Source organism: Danio aesculapii, chromosome 8, assembly GCF_903798145.1.
Source record: "Danio aesculapii chromosome 8, fDanAes4.1, whole genome shotgun sequence".
Classification (NCBI taxonomy): Eukaryota; Metazoa; Chordata; class Actinopteri; order Cypriniformes; family Danionidae; genus Danio; species Danio aesculapii.
The window spans coordinates 8308314-8335174 of record NC_079442.1 but is presented as its reverse complement, the minus strand read 5'-3'; the positions used below and the strand labels follow the sequence as shown (position 1 = coordinate 8335174).

Below are 26861 nucleotides of genomic sequence, written 5' to 3'. Positions count from 1 at the left end.
CTTAAATGTATCTGATTTTTAAAAAATTAATAACCATTAATAAAATGAATGGCGGTTCATTCCGCTGTGGCGACTACGGATTAATAAAGAGACTAAGCCAAAAAGAAAATGAATGACTGAATGAATGTATAATAAAATGAATATAGCTGTTCGTGAACATGCAGGTTTTTTTTTTTATCCAAAATATTCAATAAAGAATGTTAATATTTTGAATGATCATTAAAAAAAACATTGCGTTTTAGATCTGTGTGCATAAGCAACTGCAAGTGGGTTGAGAGTTGTGTATTGATGGCGCACAGTGTGACTATTATGAGTTTTCAGTAGGGAGCTGAGAGTGCCAGCACCTATGGAGCTTACCTTCTGTCGCAAGCATATCGGAGGCGTCTCGACATGCCTGCGTGCAGCCAAAATGATGATTGATTGGCCTTCTGTTCCAGCATGAATATCTGTCTGCAGACAGTCTTATGTAAATGTCTTATCTGATGCATAAGTCATAGAAATAAGTGTTCATGGGGGTCTTGGGGCAACTGATTTATCATTATAGCAGCTATTTACATGACAAAATATTTATTAGATAATGACTTATATGAGATGATTTGCCGCACTTACAGTACATAACAAACTATAAAACACCTGGGAAAAGGCCACCCTGGTTGTTACTTATAAAGGTTAATCCTGAATTTTAGCACATACTCTGGATCTGAATGTGTGTCTACTTGGCTACCACTACCACATCTATAACTTGGCCGAGAGCTGCTTGGTTAGATGCTGAAAATGCATACTTTCATGTCCCATGAAGTCCCACAACTGGTCACATGTAGAGTTGGGTACTGAAACCAGGTACCATTATGGCCTTTATTACCAGGGCCGTGCACAGGGGGGTGGCCACTGCCACTGCCCCTTTGCCACAACCCCAACCCCACCCACCCCGCTCTTCACTTTACGATCAGCACCCCCTCCCCCCGTTCTTCACTTTGGGATCGCCCACAGTGGTTTCTCCAACCACAGCTAATTCCATTTTTTATACTTGGCACCGGGCATCTGCTGGATAATTGTGCAGTTCATTCCGCTATGGTGACCCCAGCTTAATAAAAGGACTAAGCCGAAAAGGAAATGAATGAATGATTGATTGAATATTTGGCACTAGTTATTCAGGAAGTGACGATTTAAATGTTAAAAGCCCTTGCTCCTGTCCACCATCTTGTCTGTCAAACAAACTGTAGAGACTTTTTTCTTTTCCTGAAACCCAGAGAAGGAAATAAATACATTTGTGTGGAGGTCAGCTTCACCATCAGCTATGAATCAACATTGAACAGATGACACTAAACGCGAGATCTCGAAACAAGCGTACTCATTTTTTCTGTAATGGGACAGGGACAGTAGAGCTGCAGGATTCTGGCTAAAATGAGAATCACGATTTTTGGGGCTTAAAATCAAGATCATGATTTTCTCACGATTCTGTAGATGTAAATCAAAGGTTAATATGAGTAGGTTATTATTACTGTTATTTCTCAAACATATGGTAAAACAACAATAATAATATTAGGCCTATGTGTAGGTCTACTGTTGGCTAAAATGCTAAATTTTGTATAGACTTGGCATAATCATCATAATCATAAAATGCGATATGATAATTTAAACGATGTGCGGCCACTTTCACTTCCTAGAGCGGCTCATGGCTGCTGTCACTGTGAGAAAAAAACACATGCAAATCATACTTCCCGATCACTCTCTGTAACAAACTGAACCTTAATTTTAACTCTATAAGATGTTATTTACAGCCTATGCAGGTTCCGCGAATACTTCACTGCATAAAGACAGAAATTATATTTTTTAGTGAATTATATCTTGTAAATATAGTATATGACACTTTTAACGCCATTTGGAGGTGTCCATGTTGCTGTGAAGACTTGTGCGACCGCCTTTACGCTTCTCACCTGACCTTGAAGATATAATTGGCTGAATCGTAAAAAAGCTGAATTACTGTAAGATCGTGTGTGGGGTCAAATCGCACCCAGTTGAATGAACGTAGCAAACGCATCGCGAGTCACGTGACAAGAACTGACCAATCAGCTTATATGGAATATACACATTTCAGTAGACTAATTATCTCAAACACAGAGCACCAAAACACTGCAGTGCTTTGTAATGTTCTGCCTAAATAAAACTTCAGCGTGACAGCAATAGTTTGTCAGCTTGTCATCCTCTGAGAAAACATTTAATGGTCGCTTAGCAACCTACAAACCACCACCCCCTGCTTAACCCCATGGTCCGTGGTAAAATTTTCAAGCGTTGACCAGTCCGCGGTGATAAAAAGGTTAGGGAATCAATTCGTAACATTTTAAATATATATATTCAAATGATCCGAAATACTATATCTATAGACTTGTAGGCTGTAGCTTCAACTTTTATTTTGTTTTCATTTTTAATTACACTCACATCCTGGATTTTTCCTTCATATGCATAATACAGACCTTTATGTCTGCTTCTATCTGAAATCAGCAGGCTTTGTCCTTTTTCCAGAAATTATTCACTATTTTCCTAGGGAGAGCACAAATTCATGGGGGAGTACCACGGCTGATACTGAAAGCTTGTCAGAGAAAGAAAAAGGGGTGGGGGTTTGTGAAGAGTCAATTGTGCCTGTTCACACAGCAAACGTAAGGGGGAAAACAATTAAAATAATCAACGTTTTCATTTATTTATTAATAATATGCAATTAGAATGCTGCCAGCAAATGAGTTTTAATAAAGTACCACAGATTTGCTGCTTATCTGTTGGGATACAGAATCATCAGAGAGAATTTCACTGACCTGAAAGCTCCCATGAGAAAATGTCCCATGAAATTCCCCTATTCCCATGATATATGGCCATTACTCAGACCCTTCAGGATTTTACAATTCTGCGAGCACTGATTTTAAAAATAGTGCTTCACTGAAACATGTAGACAGAACATGACAGAGAGTAGCCCTTCCCCTTTTTTTAAAAATGAGCCAATAGCATATTGTTTTTATCACAGCTTGGCCAGTAATACCAAGTTCAGACTGCATGATTTTAGCCCCGATTTTGATTTGCCGACAGGTGTTAAGAAATCGCCAACAAACGCCTGAAATCACAGACAAATCGCTGCTTGTTAACGTGAGTAACAATCACACAGTGTGAACTATCAAAGACATGATCTGAGAGAATCGCCGATGAGTCGCTGACACCCGTGAGATATTTGGCATGCTAAATATCTGGAGCTGTCGGCGATTCAAAATCATGCCGTGTGAAATGTGTTCTGATTGAAAATAACATCCGCGATCACCTACAGCCAATGAGAGAGCAGCATTCACAAGTGTGCGTACCTGCAGGCCAGCAGGAGGATGGAGAAGAAGTTAAAATGGCTTCATCTCAGTCTATTTGGACCCAAGAAATGGAGGAAAAACTAGTGCAAATTTGGCAGGAGCACCTGTGTCTTTTTGACGTGTCATCCGAGCAATACAATTGGCTCAAAAAATTGGAAATTTCCCTCAAAACCCAGGTGAGCAAAATAAGTCTACCCCACTAAAGGCCTCTTTCTCGTTATGTAGTTATAAACAAAAAATCTACTACTGTACGTTGTCTTGCATTGTTTCCAGGTCACTTCTTGCATGTGTTTGGCTGTGAGACGTAGTTTTCGGACAGACAAATTTGTCTGTGATTCTTCCTATTGTAAAGTCATGCAGTGTGAAACCTCCTGTCGCTGATCCATCTTGCAGTGTAAACACAGCACCGACAGAAAGCTTCCCCAGATAGTCATGCAGTGTGAAACCATCTGTGACATGACTATATTGAAAATCATGCAGTCTGAACTCGGCATAAGAGGGATTGAGCTCAAGCACATATAGCAATAGCATCTAAACTGGGGCAGGACATGTCAGATACTAAAGATGCATTGATTGATAGGAAGATTTAATGAGAAACTTAAGAATGAGGTGGTGTCAAAGAAGTTATTGATCCATTTAGGCGGAGGTGACAAACGGCAAACTTTGGACTGCTTGTTTCAATCATAAACCATTCTCTCAGAGAATGACAAACTGACAAACCCTTGCAGTAGCTCTGATACAAGTATTATTTATGGAAGAATTTAAAAAGTACTGCAGTGTTTGGGTGCTCTAGGGTAATTAGTCTACCATTATTGCTGAAATGTGTATAATCCACACAAAGTGTGAAGCTGATTGGTTGAGTCTAGTCACATGACTGACTCGCAGTGAACTTGTGGTATTCGGAAAAGTTTATATGTTTTCAAGTATAGGGTATATGCCGGAATCCTAAAGGTAATTTTAATACCTTTTTAAGACTTTTTAAAGACCTTCTCAAAATATTTTAGGACCTCATCGCCACTTTAAGTTCTAATCAGTATATCTGTGTACAGTGCTTTAAAGAGGCTGGAAAAACCTAAAATTGGGAGGGGGAGGAGGATGTATATGTGTCCAGTACCATTCAGAGACTTTTTAATAGACTTTTTATTACCTTTTAAGGGCCCTAATTTTCTCATAATCAACCTTTAAGACCCCGCGGACACCCTGAAGTAGTCGAGTGGCATGGGGGGAGGGAGATGTATCTGTGTACAGTGCTTTACAGCTTTACAGAGGCTGGAAAAACCTAAAAGTGGGAGGGGAAGAGGATGTATCTGTGTCCAGTACCATTCAGAGACTTTACAGGTGCTGGAAAAACCGAATAGTTGGAGAAGGGGGGGAAGCTTAGCAGAGTGATGCAGGGGTATCATAGATTGTACCAAACACCTGAGGACCAGGGGAAGGGGGTGCAATTCCGGGAGTTTTCCGGGAGAAATGACAAACCGGGAGATGGGTCTGAAATACGGGAGACTTCTGGGAAAAAGGGGAGTGTTGAAAGGTATGGGGTCACTCCCTTTTTGTGCTTCTCTGTTTGAAAAAATGAACTTGCTTTCACAAAAGACAAGATTGGTGAGTTGCCCAAAAGTCCCGTTCTTATGGAGCTACAGCACACATTTTACATCTTTACAAAACAATCAAAAACGTAACCCTCCTCATTTCGTGGGCTCTAATCTGCCCTGTTCTTCCATGATGAATGGAAAACACCACAAACTGAAATGATCACACTCAAAAACACAACTTCAAATAATCATCCATTGCCTTTTGTGCTGCCTTGTGTTAGGGAAAATTCTTAAAATGTAGGTCACCAAGTTCTGTCTCACACAAAAGAATAAGAATTTAATGCATTCCAGACAGCACCTTTTGTCTCAGAGATGTTGATTATATTTTCATCAATATTCCCACATCACTGTACATAAGCTGTGCATTACTCACCTTCAGAGGAGGCACTGGAAGGGGCTTGTTTTCTTTGTCCAGGGAAATGTAGGTGAAAAAGGCTGTGACAGCCCTATATTTTCCCTTCTCAGCTTCCACCAGTGGGTCAGCATCCACAAAAACTTCAATCTCCATTGACTTATTACTGGTGAAAGTCATTCGCCCGGAAACAGTAATGACACAGCCTGTAAGAGTGACATAATGTCAAGAATTACCACTTATGATCACATAGGATTGCATCAGTTTCAATGTTTGACAGAGCAAAGTGTGTTTCTATAGAATCACACTAGCTAAAGTATGTTTCCATCCACTTATTTTTCATGAACATTTTTCGTATGCGCATAACTGAGTAGACTAAACTTTTTATTCGATAAGAAAAGAAAATGCACTATGATGGAAAGACTTTTACCAAATAAACTTCAGTATGTGATGATAAAAATTAGTAGGGTCAGTCTGCAGACTGCAAGACAGGGATGTAACATGAAGGGGTGTAACTTGTAGGCCTAATAGAGGCATAACGTGTTGTTGTTGACAAGATGGCAATGCACTTCAGTTAATAACGTCTACACCTACTCCAAACCTAAACCCAACCATCATTATATAACGTCTACACCTACTCCAATCCTTAATCCAACAGTGATTGTTTAATGTCTACACCTTTCCAAACCCTAAAACCAACCATCACAGTTATTAAAGTCTGCACCTTTCCCAACCCTTAACCCAATAATCAGTTATTAATGTCTACACCTTACCCAACCCTTAACCCAACCATCATGGTTATTAAAGTCTGCACCTTTCCCAACCCTAAACCCAACCATCAAAGTTATTAATGTCTACACCTTTCACAAACCTAAACCCAACCATCACAGTTATTAACATCTACACCTTTCCCAAACCTAAACCCAACTGTCACAGTTATTAACATCTACACCTTTCCCAAACCTAAACCCAATTAACAGTTATTAATGTCTACACCTTTCCCAACCCTTAACCCAATCATCACAGTTATTAACGTCTACACCTTCTCAAAACCTAAACCCAACCATCAGTTATTAACGTCTCCACCTTTCCCGAACCTAAATCCAACTATCAGTTATTAATGTCTACACCTTCCCAAACCTTAACCCAATCATCATAGTTATTATTGTCTACACCTTTCCCAACCCTTAACCCAATCATCACAGTTATTAACGTCTACACCTTTCCCAAACCTGAATCCAACTATCAGTTATTAATGTCTACACCTTCCAAAAACCTAAACCCAACCATCACAGTTATTAACGTCTACACCTTCCTCAAACCTTAACCCAACTATCAGTTATTAACTTCTACATCTTTCCCAAACCTTAACCCAACTATCATAGTTATTAACATCTACACCTTCCCCAAACCTAAACCCAACCATCACAGTTATTAACGTCTACACCTTTCCCAAACCTAGACCCAACTATCACAGTTATTAACATCTATTGCTTAGCAGTAATTGCTTTTTAATGCAAATCTCATCATGTAGGGTTTAGTTAGGAAATGGGGTTCCAATGTAACCTGCTCACCTAATGTTTATGTTCATACTATTTATATTATTTGCTAATTAATAAAACACCTCATGTGGAACTCTGAATCTGCTTCTCATTTTGGAGTCTGTTACTGTCAACCAAAAGTTGCATTCCATTACGGACGCATGCTTTGAGAGTCTTCCAGACTAAATGGATGAAATACACTGTTTTCCATCAAGGCAACCCGGGGTGCTGAAATATAAATGGCTAAACTGGTTTCGGGCGGGTTAAAGGGACCAAAACAAAGACAGTCGTTCCATGTAATGCACATTTTCAAAGCAGAATAACTGACTTTAGCATTGTTTTTCAGATAAACAAGAATGTTCACTTGTTTCTCAAATATCTGTAAATGCTTTAGGAGAGTCAAAAACGTGCATACAGCACCTTTAAATTAGACTTTAAACTGAATACTAGTACATGTAATTTTGTTCAATATAACAAAAAAAGCTCTTATAACTACAAAAAAAGCTCATAGGAGGGTGAACACCACCATATTTAACCCCATGAAATTGCATTTAATCATGCAAAACATGCCTTCTCCCACTCTCTTATGTACAAATGCACACAAAAAACGTTTGTCAAGCTTTACGTCACTAGACTCAAGATATTTTTGGGCCAAATTTTGGTTGTAGTTTCACCAAGCATTAGTAAACCATAGTAGATGACATATATTTCTTTGATTTAAAGCTGTATTGTCATTTCTAATGAGCCAAACAACACAGATCTGCAGATAATGCTTGCAGAGCGGTATTCTGCTTCTTTGTAAAAAGCTAAAGGATTTAGAGGATAAACTTTGATTAAAAAGCTTGGTGCGAAGCTCATAGTAAACAGAATGCAAATGCCACGGAAAATGAGAGAATTAATAAGGCTGCGTGAATTAGAAGGTTCCTGCTTTGTGTACGCGGAGGGAGGGTGACCATGTGTCACTTCAGCCCCCTCCAGCTTTCTATCTGACGACTTTGATCTTATCCATCAAGGTAAGATCAAAGAAAATCACTTGCTCCCTTTAATTTTTTTCATTTTACTGGCCCTGTCAGTGATGTGGCTTTGACACCTGGCGCTGTTAAACTCAGCCCAGGAATGGACAGACCTTATTATCCCCTATATATATTTAATAGATTCTGGGGAAAAAGATAATACTTAAATGTACTTTTACGCATTTAATGGAGCCCTGAGGTAGCTGCAGAATGGTTTAATAAGACCTTAAAACACTGAACTGCTAGTTACAGTGTAGAAGAGTGGATCTCGCTCATTTAAAAAGCATTCATGGCAATTTGCCGTTTAGAGCTATTCTGAGCAAGAAGGGATGGTTGGAAATTGTTAGGTCCATTTCCTGCCCTCTTTGATGTATATGTCTGGTCTTGATTTCCATGGAAACACAGCCTGAGGGTAGATATATTATTTTGTTCTTGCATTGTCTTTCCATTCAATTCATCTGATCGATTGTCATGCGCATCTTGTCAAGAAAGAACAGTTCTGTGATCAGTAATAAATCTCCTCCAAAGGGTAGAGGGTGCTCTTGTGAGAAAACTCCAAATACCCAAGAAGAAAAAACCCAGTAAATCTCCAAACTGGTTGGTAAATAAACAGATTTAACTGCTTTCATTGTTGAAAGTTTTTATGGTACGTTCATACCAGATGGGGATGAAGCGTCAAGCACGAATGATTTACAGGTTAAGTCAATGCATAGATGCAATCAGACATTCTTCGGCGCTATTCGCCCGAATTCAATTAAATTAATTTCTATAGTGTTTTTACAATGTAGATTGAGTCTATTCAGCTTAACAAATTGAAATTGAAACTGTGTCAGTCAAGTTTTTAAAGTTGAAGTTCAATTTAGTTCAACTCAGTGTGGCTTAATTTTCACTGCATTTTCAAGTCCAAACACTGAAAAGCAAATCCATCGATGCGCAGCTCCACAAGTCTCAAACTAAGCAAGCCAGTGGTGAGGAACAAACTTCACCAATTGACGAAAGTGAAGGAAAACAACCTTGAAAGAGACCAGGGGCCGTATGTATCAATGCTCCGTATGCATAAAAACTTTGCATACACCAGATTTCACGCTCGCGTTTGGATTTACTAACGATGAAATTAACGTGAGAATGTGCGTTGGTCCATGCCAACTTCATGTCTGGCGTACGTGCATTTCTTGTGTGTGTTTATTTTTTTTTTCCACTGGCGACTCCGAGAGACAATTATGTAAAACTGCACACTACAAAGTATCTTTGAGTCGTGCAATGCCAGCTGTATGAGATAGGATCATCCGCTTGTCAAGCAGGTATATAAGGTTTCGATACCATGCTGTTGAACCGCGGTAAAAGCTAGTTTGACGTATGACATTCATTAGATATTCGTTATAGTTTGAGCCAAAAATAGGTCAGATAGGCATAAATATATGCCCTTTATGTTGCACAAGGCTTAATTTCTCGATTTAAAAAAAAAATAACCATACGAATGAATTAAACAATACAACCATATCAAATTATACAATAAAATCAGTAACAAAATGTTCAGAAAAACATCCTGCTTATTGCACAAGATTCTTTTTAGAATTAGCACTTTATTTATTTAATATTATTTTTAAATATCTTAAAAATTGTAAAAGTCAATTAAACTCTGACACTATTTGAGAACAAATATTCAAATCAACTCTGAAATTGTTTGTCGCCCACAATTGAGGCAACTCTCTCCTCAAAGGGTGTTAGTTCAGCATCCCCTGTTCCCTCGCCTGTTTGGTCCTCACTTTGACGGTGCGCCGCTGTTCTCCTCTAAACCCCCACCTTTACATGGGACCATTTCTTTTTTAACTTGTTCACAGGAGAACGCTTGACGTCCATGGTAGAGAAGCTGCAGGTGTGAGTAGGTCACCGGCGGGTGTTCATGCTAGCCCACGAGATCTAAGCAGAGACTCCTCTGTCACTGTGGTCTTTCAGGAACCACAGCATCTGCTCAGGATACGGCCTGGTCCAGCGTTATGGAGACCTCTAGAAGTTCTCTATGGTTGGCGAATGAGGCGACGTTAATGACATGAATTAATAAGCGTGTTCGCTGTGATCAGCTCCTTATGCAGCCAAACTATATCAAATAATATTTTTTAATCATTTAACTGATACCATTAATCGGTTACAAACACACCCTTTTGGTTAACGGTTAATCGTTATTTTGAGCATCCCTACGTAGAAGCATTTACTACACAGAGCCATTACTCCCTGAAGCTGTCATTATCACAGAATGGTTCTCAATCTCGATAGGAATTACAGATACATTTCCGAAAAGAGATCATGTGTGAACAGGCGCTTTTTAAAAATACTAAAAAATTGTTCCATCAAGTTTCTGGAAAGAATTGTTGTAATATTACCAGCAATTTCCCGAAATTCTCCTCTTTTTGAACGCATAAAGAGAAGTTCAGAATGCACTGACGTCAGACATTATTCATCTACTGTGGGCCAATCAGAACATACTGACGCAGATGACGCATTCACATCTATTCTGTTCATGAAAATAAAGCCTTTGAATCCTTTATTCAGTACGCATTTAGCAACTGCTCGTTAGGAACTGCATGTTTCTTTAAAAAAAGATCATTAAAATGCTTACGACAACCGGTGAGTCAGATTCAGTACAACACCATAGTCTTTTGTTTTAAAGAGGGTCTCACAAGCTGTAGCACACTCCAATGTACCTCTCCACATGTAAAAGCGAAGTGAAATGTGTTCACACTAATTTTCCAAATAGGCCCATGTTTGTCGCACAGACCTCTGTGTAGTCAAACGTGGAAATTTTACTATTTTTATAGCTGAAGATAGAGCCTCTGCCTCCAAATGCTAGCAATAGTTATCCTTTATTCAGTATTTTGTTTTTTCTCTTGGACAAAAGCAGCTGCATGAATGCTAAAGTTTTAAGTTAAAGAGAAACCATCAACAAAAGACATGTTTACAAATACAAGCGCAGCTGTTTAGAGGTCATTTTGGTTAATGATTTTAAAATTTACTAGTATTATTATTCGAAACTATGCTAAATAAATTAAAGCACAGACGTAAACAATAGAAAAAGATACAAATGGAATAAATGATCATTGGCAGCTAGCTTTCAACGTCTAAGGGTGCTTTCACACCTAGACTTTTGTTTTGGAACCTGCCTCGTTTCCCCAGTTAGCACGGTTCGTTTGGCATAAGTGAAACCACCATCGGATCTGCACCAAATCAATCGGTCCGAGATCGCCTGAATGAGGTGGTCTTGGCTTGATTGAAACAAACTCTGGAACGAATCGATTGTAGTGAGAAAGCATAACGATCAGAGCCATAGACATATATATGGCTATATAAAGGGCAAGACGTCATTCCTACCGGTAAATGTGCGTTTCATGTCAAATACGAAAGTGAAAGCATGCTGAACTATTAACGAGAGCTGTTTATCCGCTAGGAAAATTGACCGATCTGCAGTCTTGGTTTATCTGTTATTTCTCTCTATAATGTAAAGGCTATAATGCATAATTCTAGCCATGGGCTCTGTATGAGAAAGTCTTACCTCTGATTTATACTTGGTGATGATGTCTGTGGGTGTCACCATTTAAAATTAAAGCGCAGCTTTCCGCTTGTAATGTCTGGTTGCTCATTGACATAAATTAAAATAAGGACGCATGACAGATCAGAAGGACTTTGAAAAATAAACCGTGAAACTCTGACATGTTTTATTTCTTTTGGTCCGTTTAGAAACTTTGCCGTGTGAAAGCGAATCGCATCAAGTACAAAGTGCAACATTACAAAAATTTTAATCCCTATTTCGGAACAAAACAGGAGTGAAAGCACCCTCAGTAGGGCTGTGCCCTGTCAGTACCTGGATGGGAGACCACACGGGAAAGCTAGGTTGCTGCCAGAAGAGGCCAGCAGGGGGTGCTCAACCTGCAGTCTGTGTGGGTCCTAACGCCCCAGTATGGTTAAGAGCAGATGTTCTCAACCTTTTTCACTTCGAGGCCCACCTTTTTCTCCAAAATGTTTTTGAAGGCTTCTGACTGTCTAGAGAAAATGCTTATTTTAAAGCTTTATTTATAAGCAAAAAATTTTTTCTTTCTATTATTATTCTTTCATTAATTCATTTTCTTTTCGGCTTAGTCCCTTTATTAATCCGGGGTCACCACAGTGGAATGAACCGCCAACTTATCCAGCACGTTTTACGTGGCGGATGCCCTTCCAGCCGCAACACATCTCTGGGAAACATCCATACACACTCATTCACACACATACACTACGGACAATTTAGCCTTCCCAATTCACCTGTACCGCATGTCTTTGGACTGTGGGGGAAAGCGGAGCACCCGGAGGAAACCCACGCGAACACAGGGAGAACATGCAAACTCCACACAGAAACACCAACTGACCCAGCCGAGGCTCGAACCAGCGACCTTCTTACTGTGAGGCGACAGCACTCTGCAACGCCACTCTTTCTATTGTTATATAAAATGTAATTATATATATATTTAAATTTTCTTAAAAAAAAAAAAAAAAAAACACAGACGGGTTCAAAGCTCCTGAATTCTTTACTTCGGTTATTCTTTACAACTGCAGATTGTTTAGGCCTGACAGGACTACAGGAGATGGCAAAAAAACTGCTGATGCTTTGAATTAGACTGACTTCTATTTATCTAGTGATCTATATCCATTAAAATAAACAACCTAACCCTAAATGTAAAATACAGTAAAAACCCTCTAAATCTGTTGAAATACATCCATCTAAAGGTGGTTTGGTTTGTAGCTAGACATTATTGTTATAAAACGCTAGCAGGACGTTATTTGAACAACTATGCGGATATTTTTAAGTGTTCACACAAAGAGAACACGCATAGTTTGTGAATCAATAGACTTGTGCGACTCTGATACAGTACCAGTCGTAGACGTGAGCCACGCGCAAGCTAGTTAATATAACTCTAATCATCGTTGTACGATGGGAAACAGGAAACGCCACTACTACAATTTTAATGTGACATATTTAATTATAAAATCAAATAATTATAGTATAATATTTGAGTTCATTTTAAGCTTAATTTTGTGGCCCACCTGCAGGATCGCTGAGGCCCACCGGTTGAGAATGCCTGGTTAAGAGGACTCTATTTTGCTCAGTGATTGCTCTCTGTGGTTATTAAAAATCCTAGGATGTCCTTCAAAAAAAGAGTAGGGGTTTGACTGCAGCATCCTGGCCAAATTTGCCCACTGTCCATCAAGACCTCCTAACCATCCCCTATATAATTGGTTTCGTCACTCCACTCTCTCGTCCCCTCTCCACCAATCAGCTGGTGTGTGGTGTGGCACAATATGGCTGCCGTCACATTATCCAGGTGGATGCTGCACACTAGTGGTGGATGAGGAGGTCCACACCCCCCCCAAACCCCCCCAAAAAATGTGTAAAGCGATACGAGTGTCCAGAAAAGTACTATATAAAAGTAAAAAATTATTGTTATTATTATTATTAAATGAGGTTCAGAAACTCAATAATCAAAATGTAAAAATCACACCATTCGCAAATAAACACAATTGCTCTTTCTTAAAGTAAAGGCAAACTTTGTCATTTGCTGTGCTCAAATGGTTTAAATACACTTGAAATCTTACAGCCTTAAAAACCACATGCAAATAAACTATCTTTCACACTATTAGAACCTATTAAATTAGGTCATGTTATATTAATACCAATAGGCTATTGCAGATCCTGCGATGTGACTATTGCAGATTCGCACATTGTGATATCGATGCTGAAACTATATATTGTGCATCCCTAATATGAATTCAAAATGCATGCATGTGATTGTCTCGGTACAGAGTGGCTGAGTAAGCTATGAATAGCCCCACTCAGGATGTTTATATAAGGGTTCTGGGAACAGTGTTAGACATGTTGAAAGCATGCCACGAAGCTGACCAAACCATTACAGCCATTAAACCAATAAGTTGAGTTCACCAATTCCAGGAAGGGATGCTAATGTTTAAAATACAGCAACCAGAACATCTGGAAAGTATCAATAAATGCGCATCACCACAGACAGCCAACATGACCATTCCCTAACAAAGCATACACAGAAAAGCTTAAAAAGGTGTATAAAAGTGTTTTGCTAACTATATATATGTTTTACATTTGGAACGAAGATGATAAAGATTCACTCCACCTTCAGCCATCAATGGGTAAAATTGAAGCTGCTGCCAAGTCTTTCTGATAGAATTATCACATACAGTATCCTACCTTTCCCTTTTCCACAGTAATAAGCAGACTCAGTGGCATTAGATCATTGCTTTGTCTGACTGAACAGCTGACTGACCAAATTAGTGTGAGTCTTTCTGTTTGCCCTGCCAATGACGGACATGTTTATCATTGTTGCAATTCTGTTAGGTCACCAGTTAGTGATGTAGAAATGAGTGTTGATGAGTTAAGCCCTAGCCACATACTGTAGCTGCTACCGAAATTACACAGACACACTGAATAATTTAAAGGTCTGAAAGCTTTACCTAGTACATGTCAGAAATTCACACAATGCTGTAAAAGTAATTTAATCTGAGAAGACTGGGTATCTCAGTGAAGCCTCATAGAATTAAAACCCGAGTAGTTAGACAAAAAATGAATGAATGAATTGAGAAAGTAATAAGCATAATTAAATAGAATGAATAATTCATCTTTGCACAGTTTTCACTGTGAAAACAGTAAACCTTAAGGCTCTGTTCATTCTTAAAGGTGCTGTATGTACGTTTTTGACTCTTCTAAAGCATAAAAATACCATAATATGTTTGTAGATATTTAAGAAACAGTGTATTTCATTCATTCAGTCAGGAATAGGCAGCTATGGTTGTCGGAATTCAATCATTAAAATACAGTAGGAAAGTAAATACAAATTTTATGGTAAATTAACTTGTTTCCTTTTTTTGTCACGCAAATGTTGTGCAGTAGTAACATCTACACATAATAACATTTAACACAGACAAAAACACAACCATAAGGGGATGAGAAAGTTCATATGGTGAACCACAAACAACTGTTCCCATAAGCTATGATACACCATCATGGTAGCACACATAAAAATAAAGCAATGAACTTTATTTATCAACACTTATAACTTAAAAGAAAAACTAAATAGAACCATAATAAAGTCAACAGCAACAACAAAAAAAGCACAAAAAAAGTTAAGTGTGATGCAAGGTATTCTGGGAAAGTGAATTGCGGTTATTTCCTATATACCAGGGATTCTCAACCAGTGGGCCGCAGCCCACTAGTAGGCCTCAGCGATCCTGCAGGTGGGCCGCAAGATGAACTCTCAGTCTCAATATTATACTATCATTTTTGGATTTCATTATTAATATCCTATATTAAAATGTTCGAAGTAATGCACTTTCTCCTATTCTCTGATTGATTATAGATTGAAGTTCTCTGATTGATTTAATACATACGCAAAAACAGCCTCATTATCGAGTCTGCATCTAGTACACGTAGACCAAGTCTGTCACAAACCATGTAAAGTGAAAGTGTTCAGATGCGCTCTGGTGGAGCCGGTTACTGTTCCTGTCAGCGATCTCCCAATAATATCCAGCAGCAAACTCAACCGCCATCAGATCGACGTGTTTTAACAGATTTAGGGTGTTTTACTGTATTTTACATTTGTCTGTATATATTTGAATAGTAGATATTTAATAGTAGATATTCAGTCAGTCCAGTTTAAAGCAGAAGCTGGTCTTTTGCAATCTCTCTGATAACCTGTGGTTCCATTTGAATCTGTGTATGTTTACATATATATATGTGTGTATATATATATATATATATACACACACACATATATATATATATATATATATATATATATATATATATATATATATATATATATATATATATATATATATATACACACACATATATGTATATATATATATGTATATGTATATATATATATATATATATATATATATATATATATATATATATATATATATATATATATATATATATATATATATATATATATATATATACACACATTTACTTATATACATATAAGCCTTTACACATATGAGCCTTCAAAAATTGATCGGAGAAAGAAGTTTTGAGAACTTTAGGAGAAGGTTGAGAACCCCTGCCATATACAGTATGAAGGAAACTTACTGTTATCCAGGTTATGGACTTTTACTGTAGCATTTTTACAGTTTTCTACCATTGCAATCACTGCTTTTTTTTTGTTTACTGCAAGCTGCTTTTATTAAACAACTAAATCTTTTATGAAGTGGGTTAACTTTGACATCATGAATATCAATTTTCTTCTCTCTTAATAGCTCTTGTGCAAATGTGCCCTGTTTTGGAAAATCCTGCCCTTGCTGTCTGTTCATTGCCCTTTCTTGCTGGTCTATTTGAGACCGGTCAGTTCCTCTTGGAGTTATATGGCTCACAGCTTTAGTCTTTTTGCCTCCTGGCTCAGGTTCATGAGGAGGATGTGGGCCAAGGAGAGGATGATGTCAGTCAATTCCTTATGGTCTTAGCTCTGGCTCAGTTTCTGGGTATCAGGAATCTACTTGTGCAGCTATCTCGCTGTTTCCTTCTCTGGTGTTGAAGGTTGTTGGAAGCCTTGGGTTGGAAAGTGTCCATCACAAACACTTTGCCAGCTCTACAGGCACAGACTGGCACTCTTGTGGTGAGAGGAAATGACAAAAGGCAAACGCAAATTTCCATTCATGGAGTGGCCGTGTGGCTGACTGATACACTTGTAAGTCATGGTGCTACGATTATTTACTGGGCTATAAACAGGAGTTAGCCGATGGATATATGTGGTCACTAATTACTCAAGACATGGTTTGGTCAAAATAAATCATTTAATTTAATTTAATTTAATAAACATAGGTAATAAAATGATATATTATGTTTAAAATTAAAGTAAATTTTAAAAAAAATCTATAGAGGCATTGAAAACCAGAAGGGAGATGCAGTAAGTGCATTTGTTTACTTGGTTTACTTGGATAAGACAGTTCCAGGGGTTCCAGGGTTAGACACGGCTAAAAACCCAATGATTCCTTACAACAAAAACAAGAGTGAAAAGCCTTGGAAGAAGTGTTTTAATTACCTTTTTTGATCTTGCGGTGAAAGTTAATGGCGTCCACAGATGCCGTCACAATGTTGGTCTTGCAATGACGGGCAGCAACAATTCCTGCCACCTCGTCCATCAGCTTCATCGTCACACCTGCGGATGACAGGGAAACTTACAATCAGTTCCATATAAAAACATTTAAAAAATGTTGTATTGACAAGAGCTGAACAACTGATGTCTGATGTATCCTCTGCTATGGCAGTGTTGCAGTGATATTTGAATGTGTGAAATACTATTATTTAAATAGAATTAACAGTAGCAGCACATAACAGCAGCTAGAATTGTTAATGCAAGCTAATAGTCAATTTTATTATTTTATTTTATAAGACCTTCATAATTAACAATATTTTTGACACCTCTAATTTGAACATACTGATTTTATGGTGGAATGCAAAGCATGTTGTTGTAAAATGCATAGCTCTGGTTCTTGATTCTGATTGGTTAAACCATGTTCGAAGCTGATTTAAATTACTACACAAACATAAACATGTGACTGTTGCTTGGCAACCATTTTGCTATCAGTAATGAGCTAAAGAAATTGTTTCATCTGCTGTTGTTAGATTTAGCTGTATTCGGCTTGTCCGCTCCTGGCTGGCTCGCCAAATTTGTTAGATTTGGCTGTATTCGGCTTATCTGTTCTTGGGTGTCTTTAAGTAATTTAACCCAAAGTACTGTCTGTTAGACAGTCTGTTAGTCACATGGTGAAAACAAACATACAGAAGAGACCCGACCTAACATTCATAAAGCAAAACGATGCAGCATTTACTAGTTACTAAACAGCTGTAACAGTCATACTCTATAAAGTATACAGCACATGGGTAGGCCTCTGAAAGGTCTGATGGACCCAGAAACTGCACCAAACAAGTCCAAGCCTTTTTCAGCCTTCCATATCACATAAAGCACAGCTACCCTCTCAACGAAAAACCATGCCAGCCATTTTGGAACAAAACTGGATTGATTTTGCGTCTGTTCATACAGAAGAATTGTTCATACAAATCAAATTTAAGTCTAGCAAATCATGAGTTACCACAACTGATTTCAGCAGAATTTAGCATGTAACTAAGATAAAGAAACATTCAAATAAGTTCAAATGAAAGCTGAAAACATGGCACAATCAAATATTGGGCAGATAATTGTTTTGGACAAATGTAACGTGTGATAATATGTAGATAAATCTAAATTATATTGCAAAGCAAAAAGTGTTTATGAAGTGTCCCAACCATCCTATAAAATTCTGCCTAGGTGCTGTTGAGGATAATGTCAGGTCATGTGAGTTACTAGGTGTGAAGATTGCTAAGTACAGCCACTAACTCAGGGAATATAAGGAAGACATCGCTGCTGACCTGCTTTGAGAAATATCTGGCCTGAGGTAATTCACTTGAACAGAGATGAATGGAAGCAGACTGCATGTGATATAGATATAAAGGGGTCACATCATGGAAAACTCGATTTCCTTTGCTCTTTTCAAATAAAAGCTTCAGTGTACTACAGTCTCTATAGACGTAGTCTAGAGTGAAGGATGTTCACAACCACAATTTATACATGAGTGTAATCGTTCTTGCAGTATCACTTAATTACTAGCTAGTATACTGTATTTTTTATGTAATACTTTTTTTACTAACTTCGTTACCAGTGACATGTAAATAAATTTCGGCGACCTCACAGCAAGAAGGTCACTGATTCGAGTCCCAGCTAGGCCAGTTGGCATTTCTGTGTGGAGTTTGCATGTTCTCCCAGTCTTGTCGTGGGTTGGGTAGTTTTAACAAATTTGTGGCTTTAACATAAAACATAAAAGTTGTGTTGTTCCGGCTCATTTTACATAAGTAGTTTGTACGAACACCAAACATATTTTTTTCAGTGTATCTTGTTAAACCATAATCATACTATCTGCAATCTAACGCCCCTCTCACTTTGTATAACCAAACAGCCGTATACAGCTCACACCTGGTCATTAAACTCTATAACAACACCAGGGTCTCAGCACCACAATTTTATTCAAATTTCTTTGCTAGCAAGTACTGGTAGGTAAACTTCCATCTCCAGTTTTTGCATGGAATGATGTTTTTTATGCTCCCTTATTTCCAATACTTTTCACAGTACCCTTCAAACACATTATATTGGCAGTAAATAATATTTGACTAGGTATTTTTCAAGACATTTCTATACAGCTTAAAGTGACATTTAAAGGTTTAACTAGGTTAACTAGGCAGGTTAGGGTAATTAGGCAAGTTATTCTATAACGATGGTTTATTCTGTAGACTATCGAAAAAAAAATATAGCTTAAAGGGGCTAATAATTTTGACCATAAAATGGTGTTTAAAAAAATAAAAACTGCTTTTATTCTAGCCGAAATAAAACAAATAAGACTTTCTCCAGAAGAAAAAATATTATCAGACATACTGTGAAAAATTCTTTGCCCTGTTAAACATAATTTGGGAAATATTTAAAAAGAAAAAAAAATGAAAGGGGGGCTAATAATTTTGACTTCAACTGTATATTAGGGATTCCCCTACCATAATACATGGAATATACGGATTGCGTAAAACTCGTCAATGGCAGGGAAGCATTTTATCTCGTAAACTGCAGGGAAAGAGTTAAACAAAAACATTTATTGACTTTACGCAGATCGTAATATCAGCCACACATGTAAAGCACAAATATTGTCCCTCAATTCAGTAACGTTCAGTGGCCGTCATTCTTGAACCAATCTCCATCACTGTAAGCTGCTTGCTTTTCTATCTGTTTCACTGCTCCGTTTGTTAGATGTTTGCTCACTTTATTTTGCAGCGCATTAAACGCACAAAATGCCCAATTCGTGTCACAGGATGTCTAATCCCATCTTTGCATTGACTTCACATGTAAATCACTGGCAATTTATCTGCAACTGCTTACTGCACAGTCTGCAAAACAATTCCCCCCCACTTTCATGTAATGTAATGATTGTGAGGGCGCAGGTGAGATGTCAATTTTCAAGAGACACTCAAATACATCACGTGCGCTGCGTATGCAATGTCTATAAGTCATGAAAAAACAATTCATTACAAACTGAAATAAATATAATTTGATTATATGGTTTGGAATTTGATGTTTTATGAAATTATTTAAATTTTTTGTGATTATTTTGAGTTTAATTAAGAATTTAGCAGGATCGCAAAAATTTCCGACTTTTTATTGAATTTGTGTTGGATTTAGCGATTGCGGAATCACAAAAAACTAGGGGGTCTGATAAATTACTGAAAGTTAACTTATAACCTTTTTTTAACCTAAAACCTATTTTTCATAGGTTTCGTTTGTTTTAAAAGTAACTTTAACGTAAAGTAATTAGTAATCTGATTACTTTTTACATTAAGTAATTAGTAATGTAATCAAATTAGAATTTTCCAGTAGTAATCAGTAATTTGTAATTAACCCAACACTGATAAATGTTAAATATATTAGCTCATCCATGAACAATTTCACATACAGTAGGATGTAATGAGGACAACAACAACTATGAATGGAGTCATGGAGTCATCAAACTACGCCTTTGTTTGTTGCAAATATGCGCCCTCTAGTGGCGAAAATGACAAACTGTGCCCTTAAGATGTGAGTGTAATACCCTGTAAACTGCATTTACAGTCAAAAAGAACCCACTTTTAGAATAACCCTGTACTTAAGGAATACTGACTAACATAACTATTTTTTTTCATTAAACATTACATAATCAGTTGAAAGCTGAAGTGCTATAAATTCAGTGCTGAGCAAGAAAAATACACAAAATGGTAATGATTAGGTTAGTAAAGGGGTCAGATTGCACAGATATAGAACAGAATGACACTCCTAGGTAAACCTAGATTACTAATTCGCAGATGAGTGTCTATTTTGTTAGCTCCCTTAACACCGTACATGCAGAGACTTGACTACCCGGTATAACTGTATGAGCTGGTTTTAGCGATGGACCCCGGGGACTCTCATCTACAAGTGAGATTCCCTCAATTTACACATGGCAGTGAAAGTGCACTTCACCACTCCCCCTCCCCCCTCCAAAAACTCTCTCTTGACAATCTGTGGCAAAGCATCCTCACAGCTAGTGAGAAAGCGTCATCTCAGGATATGCGATGGTGTAAAAATATGGGAAAAGCATGAAATGGCTGCTGAGGTTTTGCATGAGTGTCAAAAAGAGGCATTTTATACATGAGACCTTTTCTATCATGAGTAGCAAATTGAATTCAACAAGCATTACCTTTTTAGTGGCTGATCATCAATGCTGGGTAAGTTATTTAAAAAATAATAGATTACAAATTATTACTAATTACAACTAAAACTGTAATCTGATTGCATTACTAATTACTGAATGTAAACAGTAATCGGATTACTAAATATTTTGCTTTCAAGTTACTTTGAAAACCTAAAAAGCCCCAAAAAAGCACTAGAAAGACAAAATTGTAGTTCTTTTGTTTTTTTTTTTTTTTTGAAAATGACATCCATATGCACTGTGTAACACAGCACGAAGTGAAATATCCAGCTAAGTCTTAAATTTGAAGATTTGAAGTGCACAGTGCCTAAAACTATTGAGTCATCTATGAAAGAGTCGACTCAGAGAGGTTTAAATGAATTGTGGGAGTAACGAATCTTAAGCCGTGTTGGCGTGACGTAGAAACGTGTGACAAAAAAGACTACTGATGTATGGGACTTTATCAGAGCTTGACAGGAACTAGTTTCTTCCTCCATTTCACAAGTGTATGTAACTTAAGTGTGATTAAAATGGCTGCCTCCTTGTTTTCTCTAGCTTGAAAATTATGTATTTAATTGTGTTTTGTTACTTGTAACCGCTCCACATGGCTTGTACTGTATCTTGGTTACTCTTTATATTCTCATATGGTGTCTAAAACCACATTGAAAACATGGCACATGCCACTTTCTTTATGGATTTAAACACATTAGTGAGCTTGCGATCCACTGCCGTTTGTCATTGCTATGGCCTCCTTCAGCTGTTCCTACACACGTGTGACGGTCAAGTTTCAAAATAGTTCAGCTTTTGCCACTGGGTGGATTAACACTGAATGTGTGTTGCTGTTTTACTTATGGTTAAGAATACAACAATATGCTTCTGGATTGCTTTAATGCACTCCTGCATTGGGCTCACACATATACTCTGCCCTCTGACTACTTTAACAATGTTGATAAGCCATGGTGGGCGTTTCTCTTTGTCTCACGCTGAACCCAGTTGACCAATCACAACAGACCGGGTCATCGGACTAATTAGCATTTTGCCAAGGAGGGGTTTGGGAACAAATGAATCGCTAAACAAATCATATGGGAGTTGTTGGGATAATGAGGTAAAAATAAATGCATATTATAAGACAACGAAGGTGTTTTTTGACCCTGCATGCATATCAGCCTGTTGTTGTAGACCCCCAAAACCAAAATATGACATTTTTAATGCATAATAGGGGCTATTTAATATATATTTTATGTGTTTTTCGCCTTTATTATTTAGGACTGTAGAGATAATTAAGAAATACATAGGGAGCAGCGAGAGAGGGAAAGGATCGGCAAAGTACCCTGAGCCAGGAATCGAATTCAGGTCGCAGTGAGCACCTCAGTGCTACATGTCGGCGCACTTTACCACTAGGCTATAGTGCCGTTTAACGTTTAAGTCATTTAACAATCAGTGACACACAGCATAGTCCCAATATATTCCTAAATAGGGTTACCTTGCCCAAACAAAGATGTAACTTGCGGCTGAAATACCACAAGTATTTACCAATCTCTGTTGGAGGTCTATATTCTGACCCACATTAGTTAAAAGTATCGTTTACACTATTGTGTTCTCATTTTAAAATGTGTATGCTTTGTTATGGTTGCACATGGCATCCACACTACTCTGGCATCTTCGATCTGTGAAAACTGAGTTTTCAATAACTGAAGACCCCATTTTAGTTTGGAAATTCTGGGATTGTTTTTGATTATAGGCAAACCTAAGCACAGACCTTTAAAACCGGTAGCATGGCTATCCAATATCACGCTCTGTCTGGCCTTCTGGACTATTGCATATCATTCCCTGATTTGTTAATGAGCCCCTCTCATATGACCATTACTGGTAGCAGACAATACAGATGCTAGCAAAATATGAGCATGCTCAGGGAGCATAAATGGTCTCATTTAAGCTGTATAGTGTGGATCATTTTTCTGAAACACAATACAAACGCCAGTCTGGATAAGGAGCATTTTCATTCTAAAACGCGGTTTTGGAACAAAAATGCACTAGTGTAAATGACACCTTAGACAATGTGAATCAAAAATTATTTAGCCAAGGCTGGATTACTTAAATTTTGGGGTCAAAATACATTCAGAGGGACGAATTGTATTGTTTTTTTATTTTTTTATTTTATTGACGCATTCATTCTTCATAGTCTCTTTCCTGATCATAGTATGATTTGAATTGTGTTACTTTTTATAGGAAAAGAAAACATTCAAAGCCATCAAATTCTATAAAATATGAAATATACTAAATAAAAGTGATTAAATGTGGAGTGACAAATGGCTGTGTAGCGCCTCAGTTCAAGTGATGTGTGAACCAATCATCATATGTTTGGTATGTTGGCAGAAACAGTACTGAAATGTTTTAACCGTACAAAGATGCGAGCAAAAAACATTGTACTAACATTACATTTACCTCAGGAAATCCATTCAATGGCCCAACAATTATTTAAAGGGGTGGTCCAGAGTGTATTTTTAAGGCTTGGTTGTGTTTATAAGATGCAAAGCAATGTGTGCTCATGCTTTATTTGTAGAAAATCACGTTGATATTTTTTAATATGTCTTACTTTGATTATATACAGCTACTCAGCTAACATGAAAACGACATAATTCCTAGTTCCTCCGAAAGGCCCTCCCTCAAGAGGCTCTGATTGGTCAGCTAACTTAATGTGTTGTGATTCGCGGACTCGACACCAGGAAGAGCGTCAGGCCTCAACAAGCACGCGATTTTGTGCTGTATAAACAGTCCAGTCAGAGCAGCTGTCAGCAGTGTTAGTTGCCTGAATCAGACAGAAAAATGAAGAGCACACAGCTGAACCAGATGCCTGCTCTCTAAAATAAAATTTGACAAGTGTCTTTAACATATATTCGGAATAAGCATGTGTAAGTAATATGAAACCTTCGCATATCTTCATTATTTGAGATGTAGAACACAGGGAAAGCGTCCACATAGAGATTGTGTGTTTACAGCGGTTTGACAGATAAATATGAATTTGTAGATAAATTGTTAGCTGTGCCAAACACAATTTCCCGTTGTTGACATCCTTGTTTACGTCCTTGCTACAACACACAGTTAACGCTAGAAACTGTGCATGTAGTTGATTAATTTTAACAAATAAAAATTCTTAAAGGTTGTGGCTCACAATCCACAGTTTTCAACTGAATCCAGCACTGAACTGGGAGAGGTTCTGGAAGCTGTCCTTTGTCAAATGCTAGCTATATCTTTTTTTTTTATAATTCTCTGGAACATAGTTAAAATTAAACTGTAAGCACTTCTCTCTATGAATAGCAGAGCTTGGATGGCATTTTAGCTTATTCTAGTATAACACTACAGTGCCTCTTGCCATGCCCCTTTGCTGCACGGGTTGTATGCATGTAACCTGAGGTGTTTGTGATCTCACTAACCCGAATGTATTTTTTGTAGTCTCCAAAATGTGTTCATTGTAGGCTTTGCTAAGCTACCTCTGTAAAAGCCAATGCCTCTCTTTGCATTGAACTTTGAGCATATTACATTCAGAGATGTGTTTATGTTCACACAGCTACATTACACATCAACTACAATTTAAAATATGATATCGTAGCGGACCACCTTTTAATGTATGTAATGTGAATAAATCTGTCATAAAAGCAACTTTTATCGAACATCTTATAGAACATTTCTGTCCGCCAGTTTATCAAGTGTTTGTCATGTTCTTAAAATAAAGAGTTATAAAACTCCAAATTTCCCATAGAAGAAAAGGAAGAATTGACATTTATTATGATAATTAACAATGAAAAACGACAGATTGACTTGAAATGTTTTATTGTGATCTTTTTCTTTTTCAACGTTTTAAATTTCTATGGAAACGGCTGCCTTTGGGTTCAAAATTGCATTTAAAATAAATAATATAAAAAGAAACCCCAATGGTTGAATTTGCCCATATGTGACTGTAGGGATGTATTTTACTCAGAATTAAAATGTGCCGTGTAATAAAACAAAAACAACTCTGGAATCTGGAGAAAAAGGCCCAGGACAGACTTTGACACACTTTTGCCCTCTTCCCTGAACTCTTCTCCCCTTTGGTATTGATGGGTGTGACTAGTAACTAAAAACTAGTGTGACTCGATGGGATGAGGTGTGACTAGTAAGGAGGTTTTGTTCACTATCTTTAATAAATTTTGATTAAATCCCAACAGATGAGTAAATCTTTAAGTCACTGGTTAACTTTGGCAAATAACCATTCATTGCTCTCACAGGGTATTTAAAGAGAAGGACGAAATGTCTGTCTGGGGTTGCAAGTCTGTATCCAGACCGGCCCATAGTGTAGAGCTCTCAAGCCCAACATTATGTATAATTTGGATTTCCATCTATACTCTTAGATTTATCTTTGAGTCATTGATGTTGTGCATTTACTTCCGAATTGGCTTTTATAGGTTGATTCTGTAATTGGCAAGATACACTTTTATCTGGAAAATAAATGTTAACCTTTTTGATTGATTCTGGAGTCTTCCGAATTCATTGTATCCAGTAAATTAAGTGGAGTCTGCGCTACCTTTATGATTCGGCATAATTAGATTTGATTAAGAGACGCATTTGACTGTACGAAGGCGTTTTGGCATGACAGCATGAAGATCTTTCAATCATCTAATCACTGAAATTAGCAAGTTGCAATTGGCTACATCAACTATTCTTTTAGGATGAGTGAGCAGTTGGCAACCAGTCTATTTGAGTATTAGTTTATCATGCATCCTCTGACTAACTTCAGAGTGTCGACATACTGTCCGTGAGAAGACACGCAAACCCGGGGTGGCGTCTGATCCCTAATGAACATATAATTAAGAAAATTGGACCCAAGAAAAATCTAAATCTAAATTGTATCACAACTAAAAATGAGATCAGCTAAAAAAAACATAAATGGCAAAATTAGAATAATCAAAAGTGGAGTCAGATTAAATTATGCGTAGAGTCAAAAGTGAAATTGGTCAACAAATTTTAATAAAGTAAAATTACTTATTCCAGAAGCGCCCGAAAAGGCATATAAGCAGAATTCCTTCGACAACAACACTAGATTCCGTCATTGGGCCGGTGGGTGGAATCTTTCATGACCCAAATTTGAGCTGAAATTTAACTGGATTTTTTAGAGTGAGTGTACACGAAGATTAAAATTTCCATTATTTTGCAATAATGAATTAAGCTCGATTCTGATTTACAGGTAAATGACAAGTTAACAAATGTCACTAAACATTCATGCACTACAAACCAATATGTTCACTGCTCTCAGTTTCGCAAAATTTCATGCAATAATGCTTTTGTTTCTACAGTGCATTGTGTTCTGCGTCCTGACTGGCTGTAGACCATTGTCAATCGATCTCCATGCCATGTCTCCTGTACAGTACAGAATGCGTTCAGCTTGCCAAATTAACATAAATCTTTGATCGCTAGCAGAGTGACTCTGAAGTGCAGTACTGTATGTTTGCAAGTTTTCTCCCCACAAGGTTGACAAAACTTTCTGCGGTAAGACCCAAAAGGCAAAGGAAGATGCTAAAGGAAGGTAGGAGTTGCGCTGCTGTAGGGCGCCATTACGGAATAAATAAATGAAGATCAAATTGTTATGATCTTTAGTTTCATTCTGTACTGGACTTATTTTTCTACGAAGGTTTGAACTTTGAGAGTGT

General features: G+C 37.6%; 1 protein-coding gene across 1 annotated transcript in view; it reads right to left on the bottom strand.

The window, feature by feature from the left end:
• LOC130233195 (cytosolic acyl coenzyme A thioester hydrolase-like) overlaps positions 1–26861 on the bottom strand; it is a 79854-nt gene that overhangs the window by 27791 nt on the left and 25202 nt on the right. The window contains exons 2-3 of the mRNA XM_056463119.1: positions 16941–17057; positions 5310–5494 (exon numbers count right to left, since the gene is read on the bottom strand). Of these exons, the coding sequence (XP_056319094.1) occupies positions 5310–5494; positions 16941–17057 (302 nt within the window). The remainder of the gene's footprint in view (positions 1–5309; positions 5495–16940; positions 17058–26861) is intronic.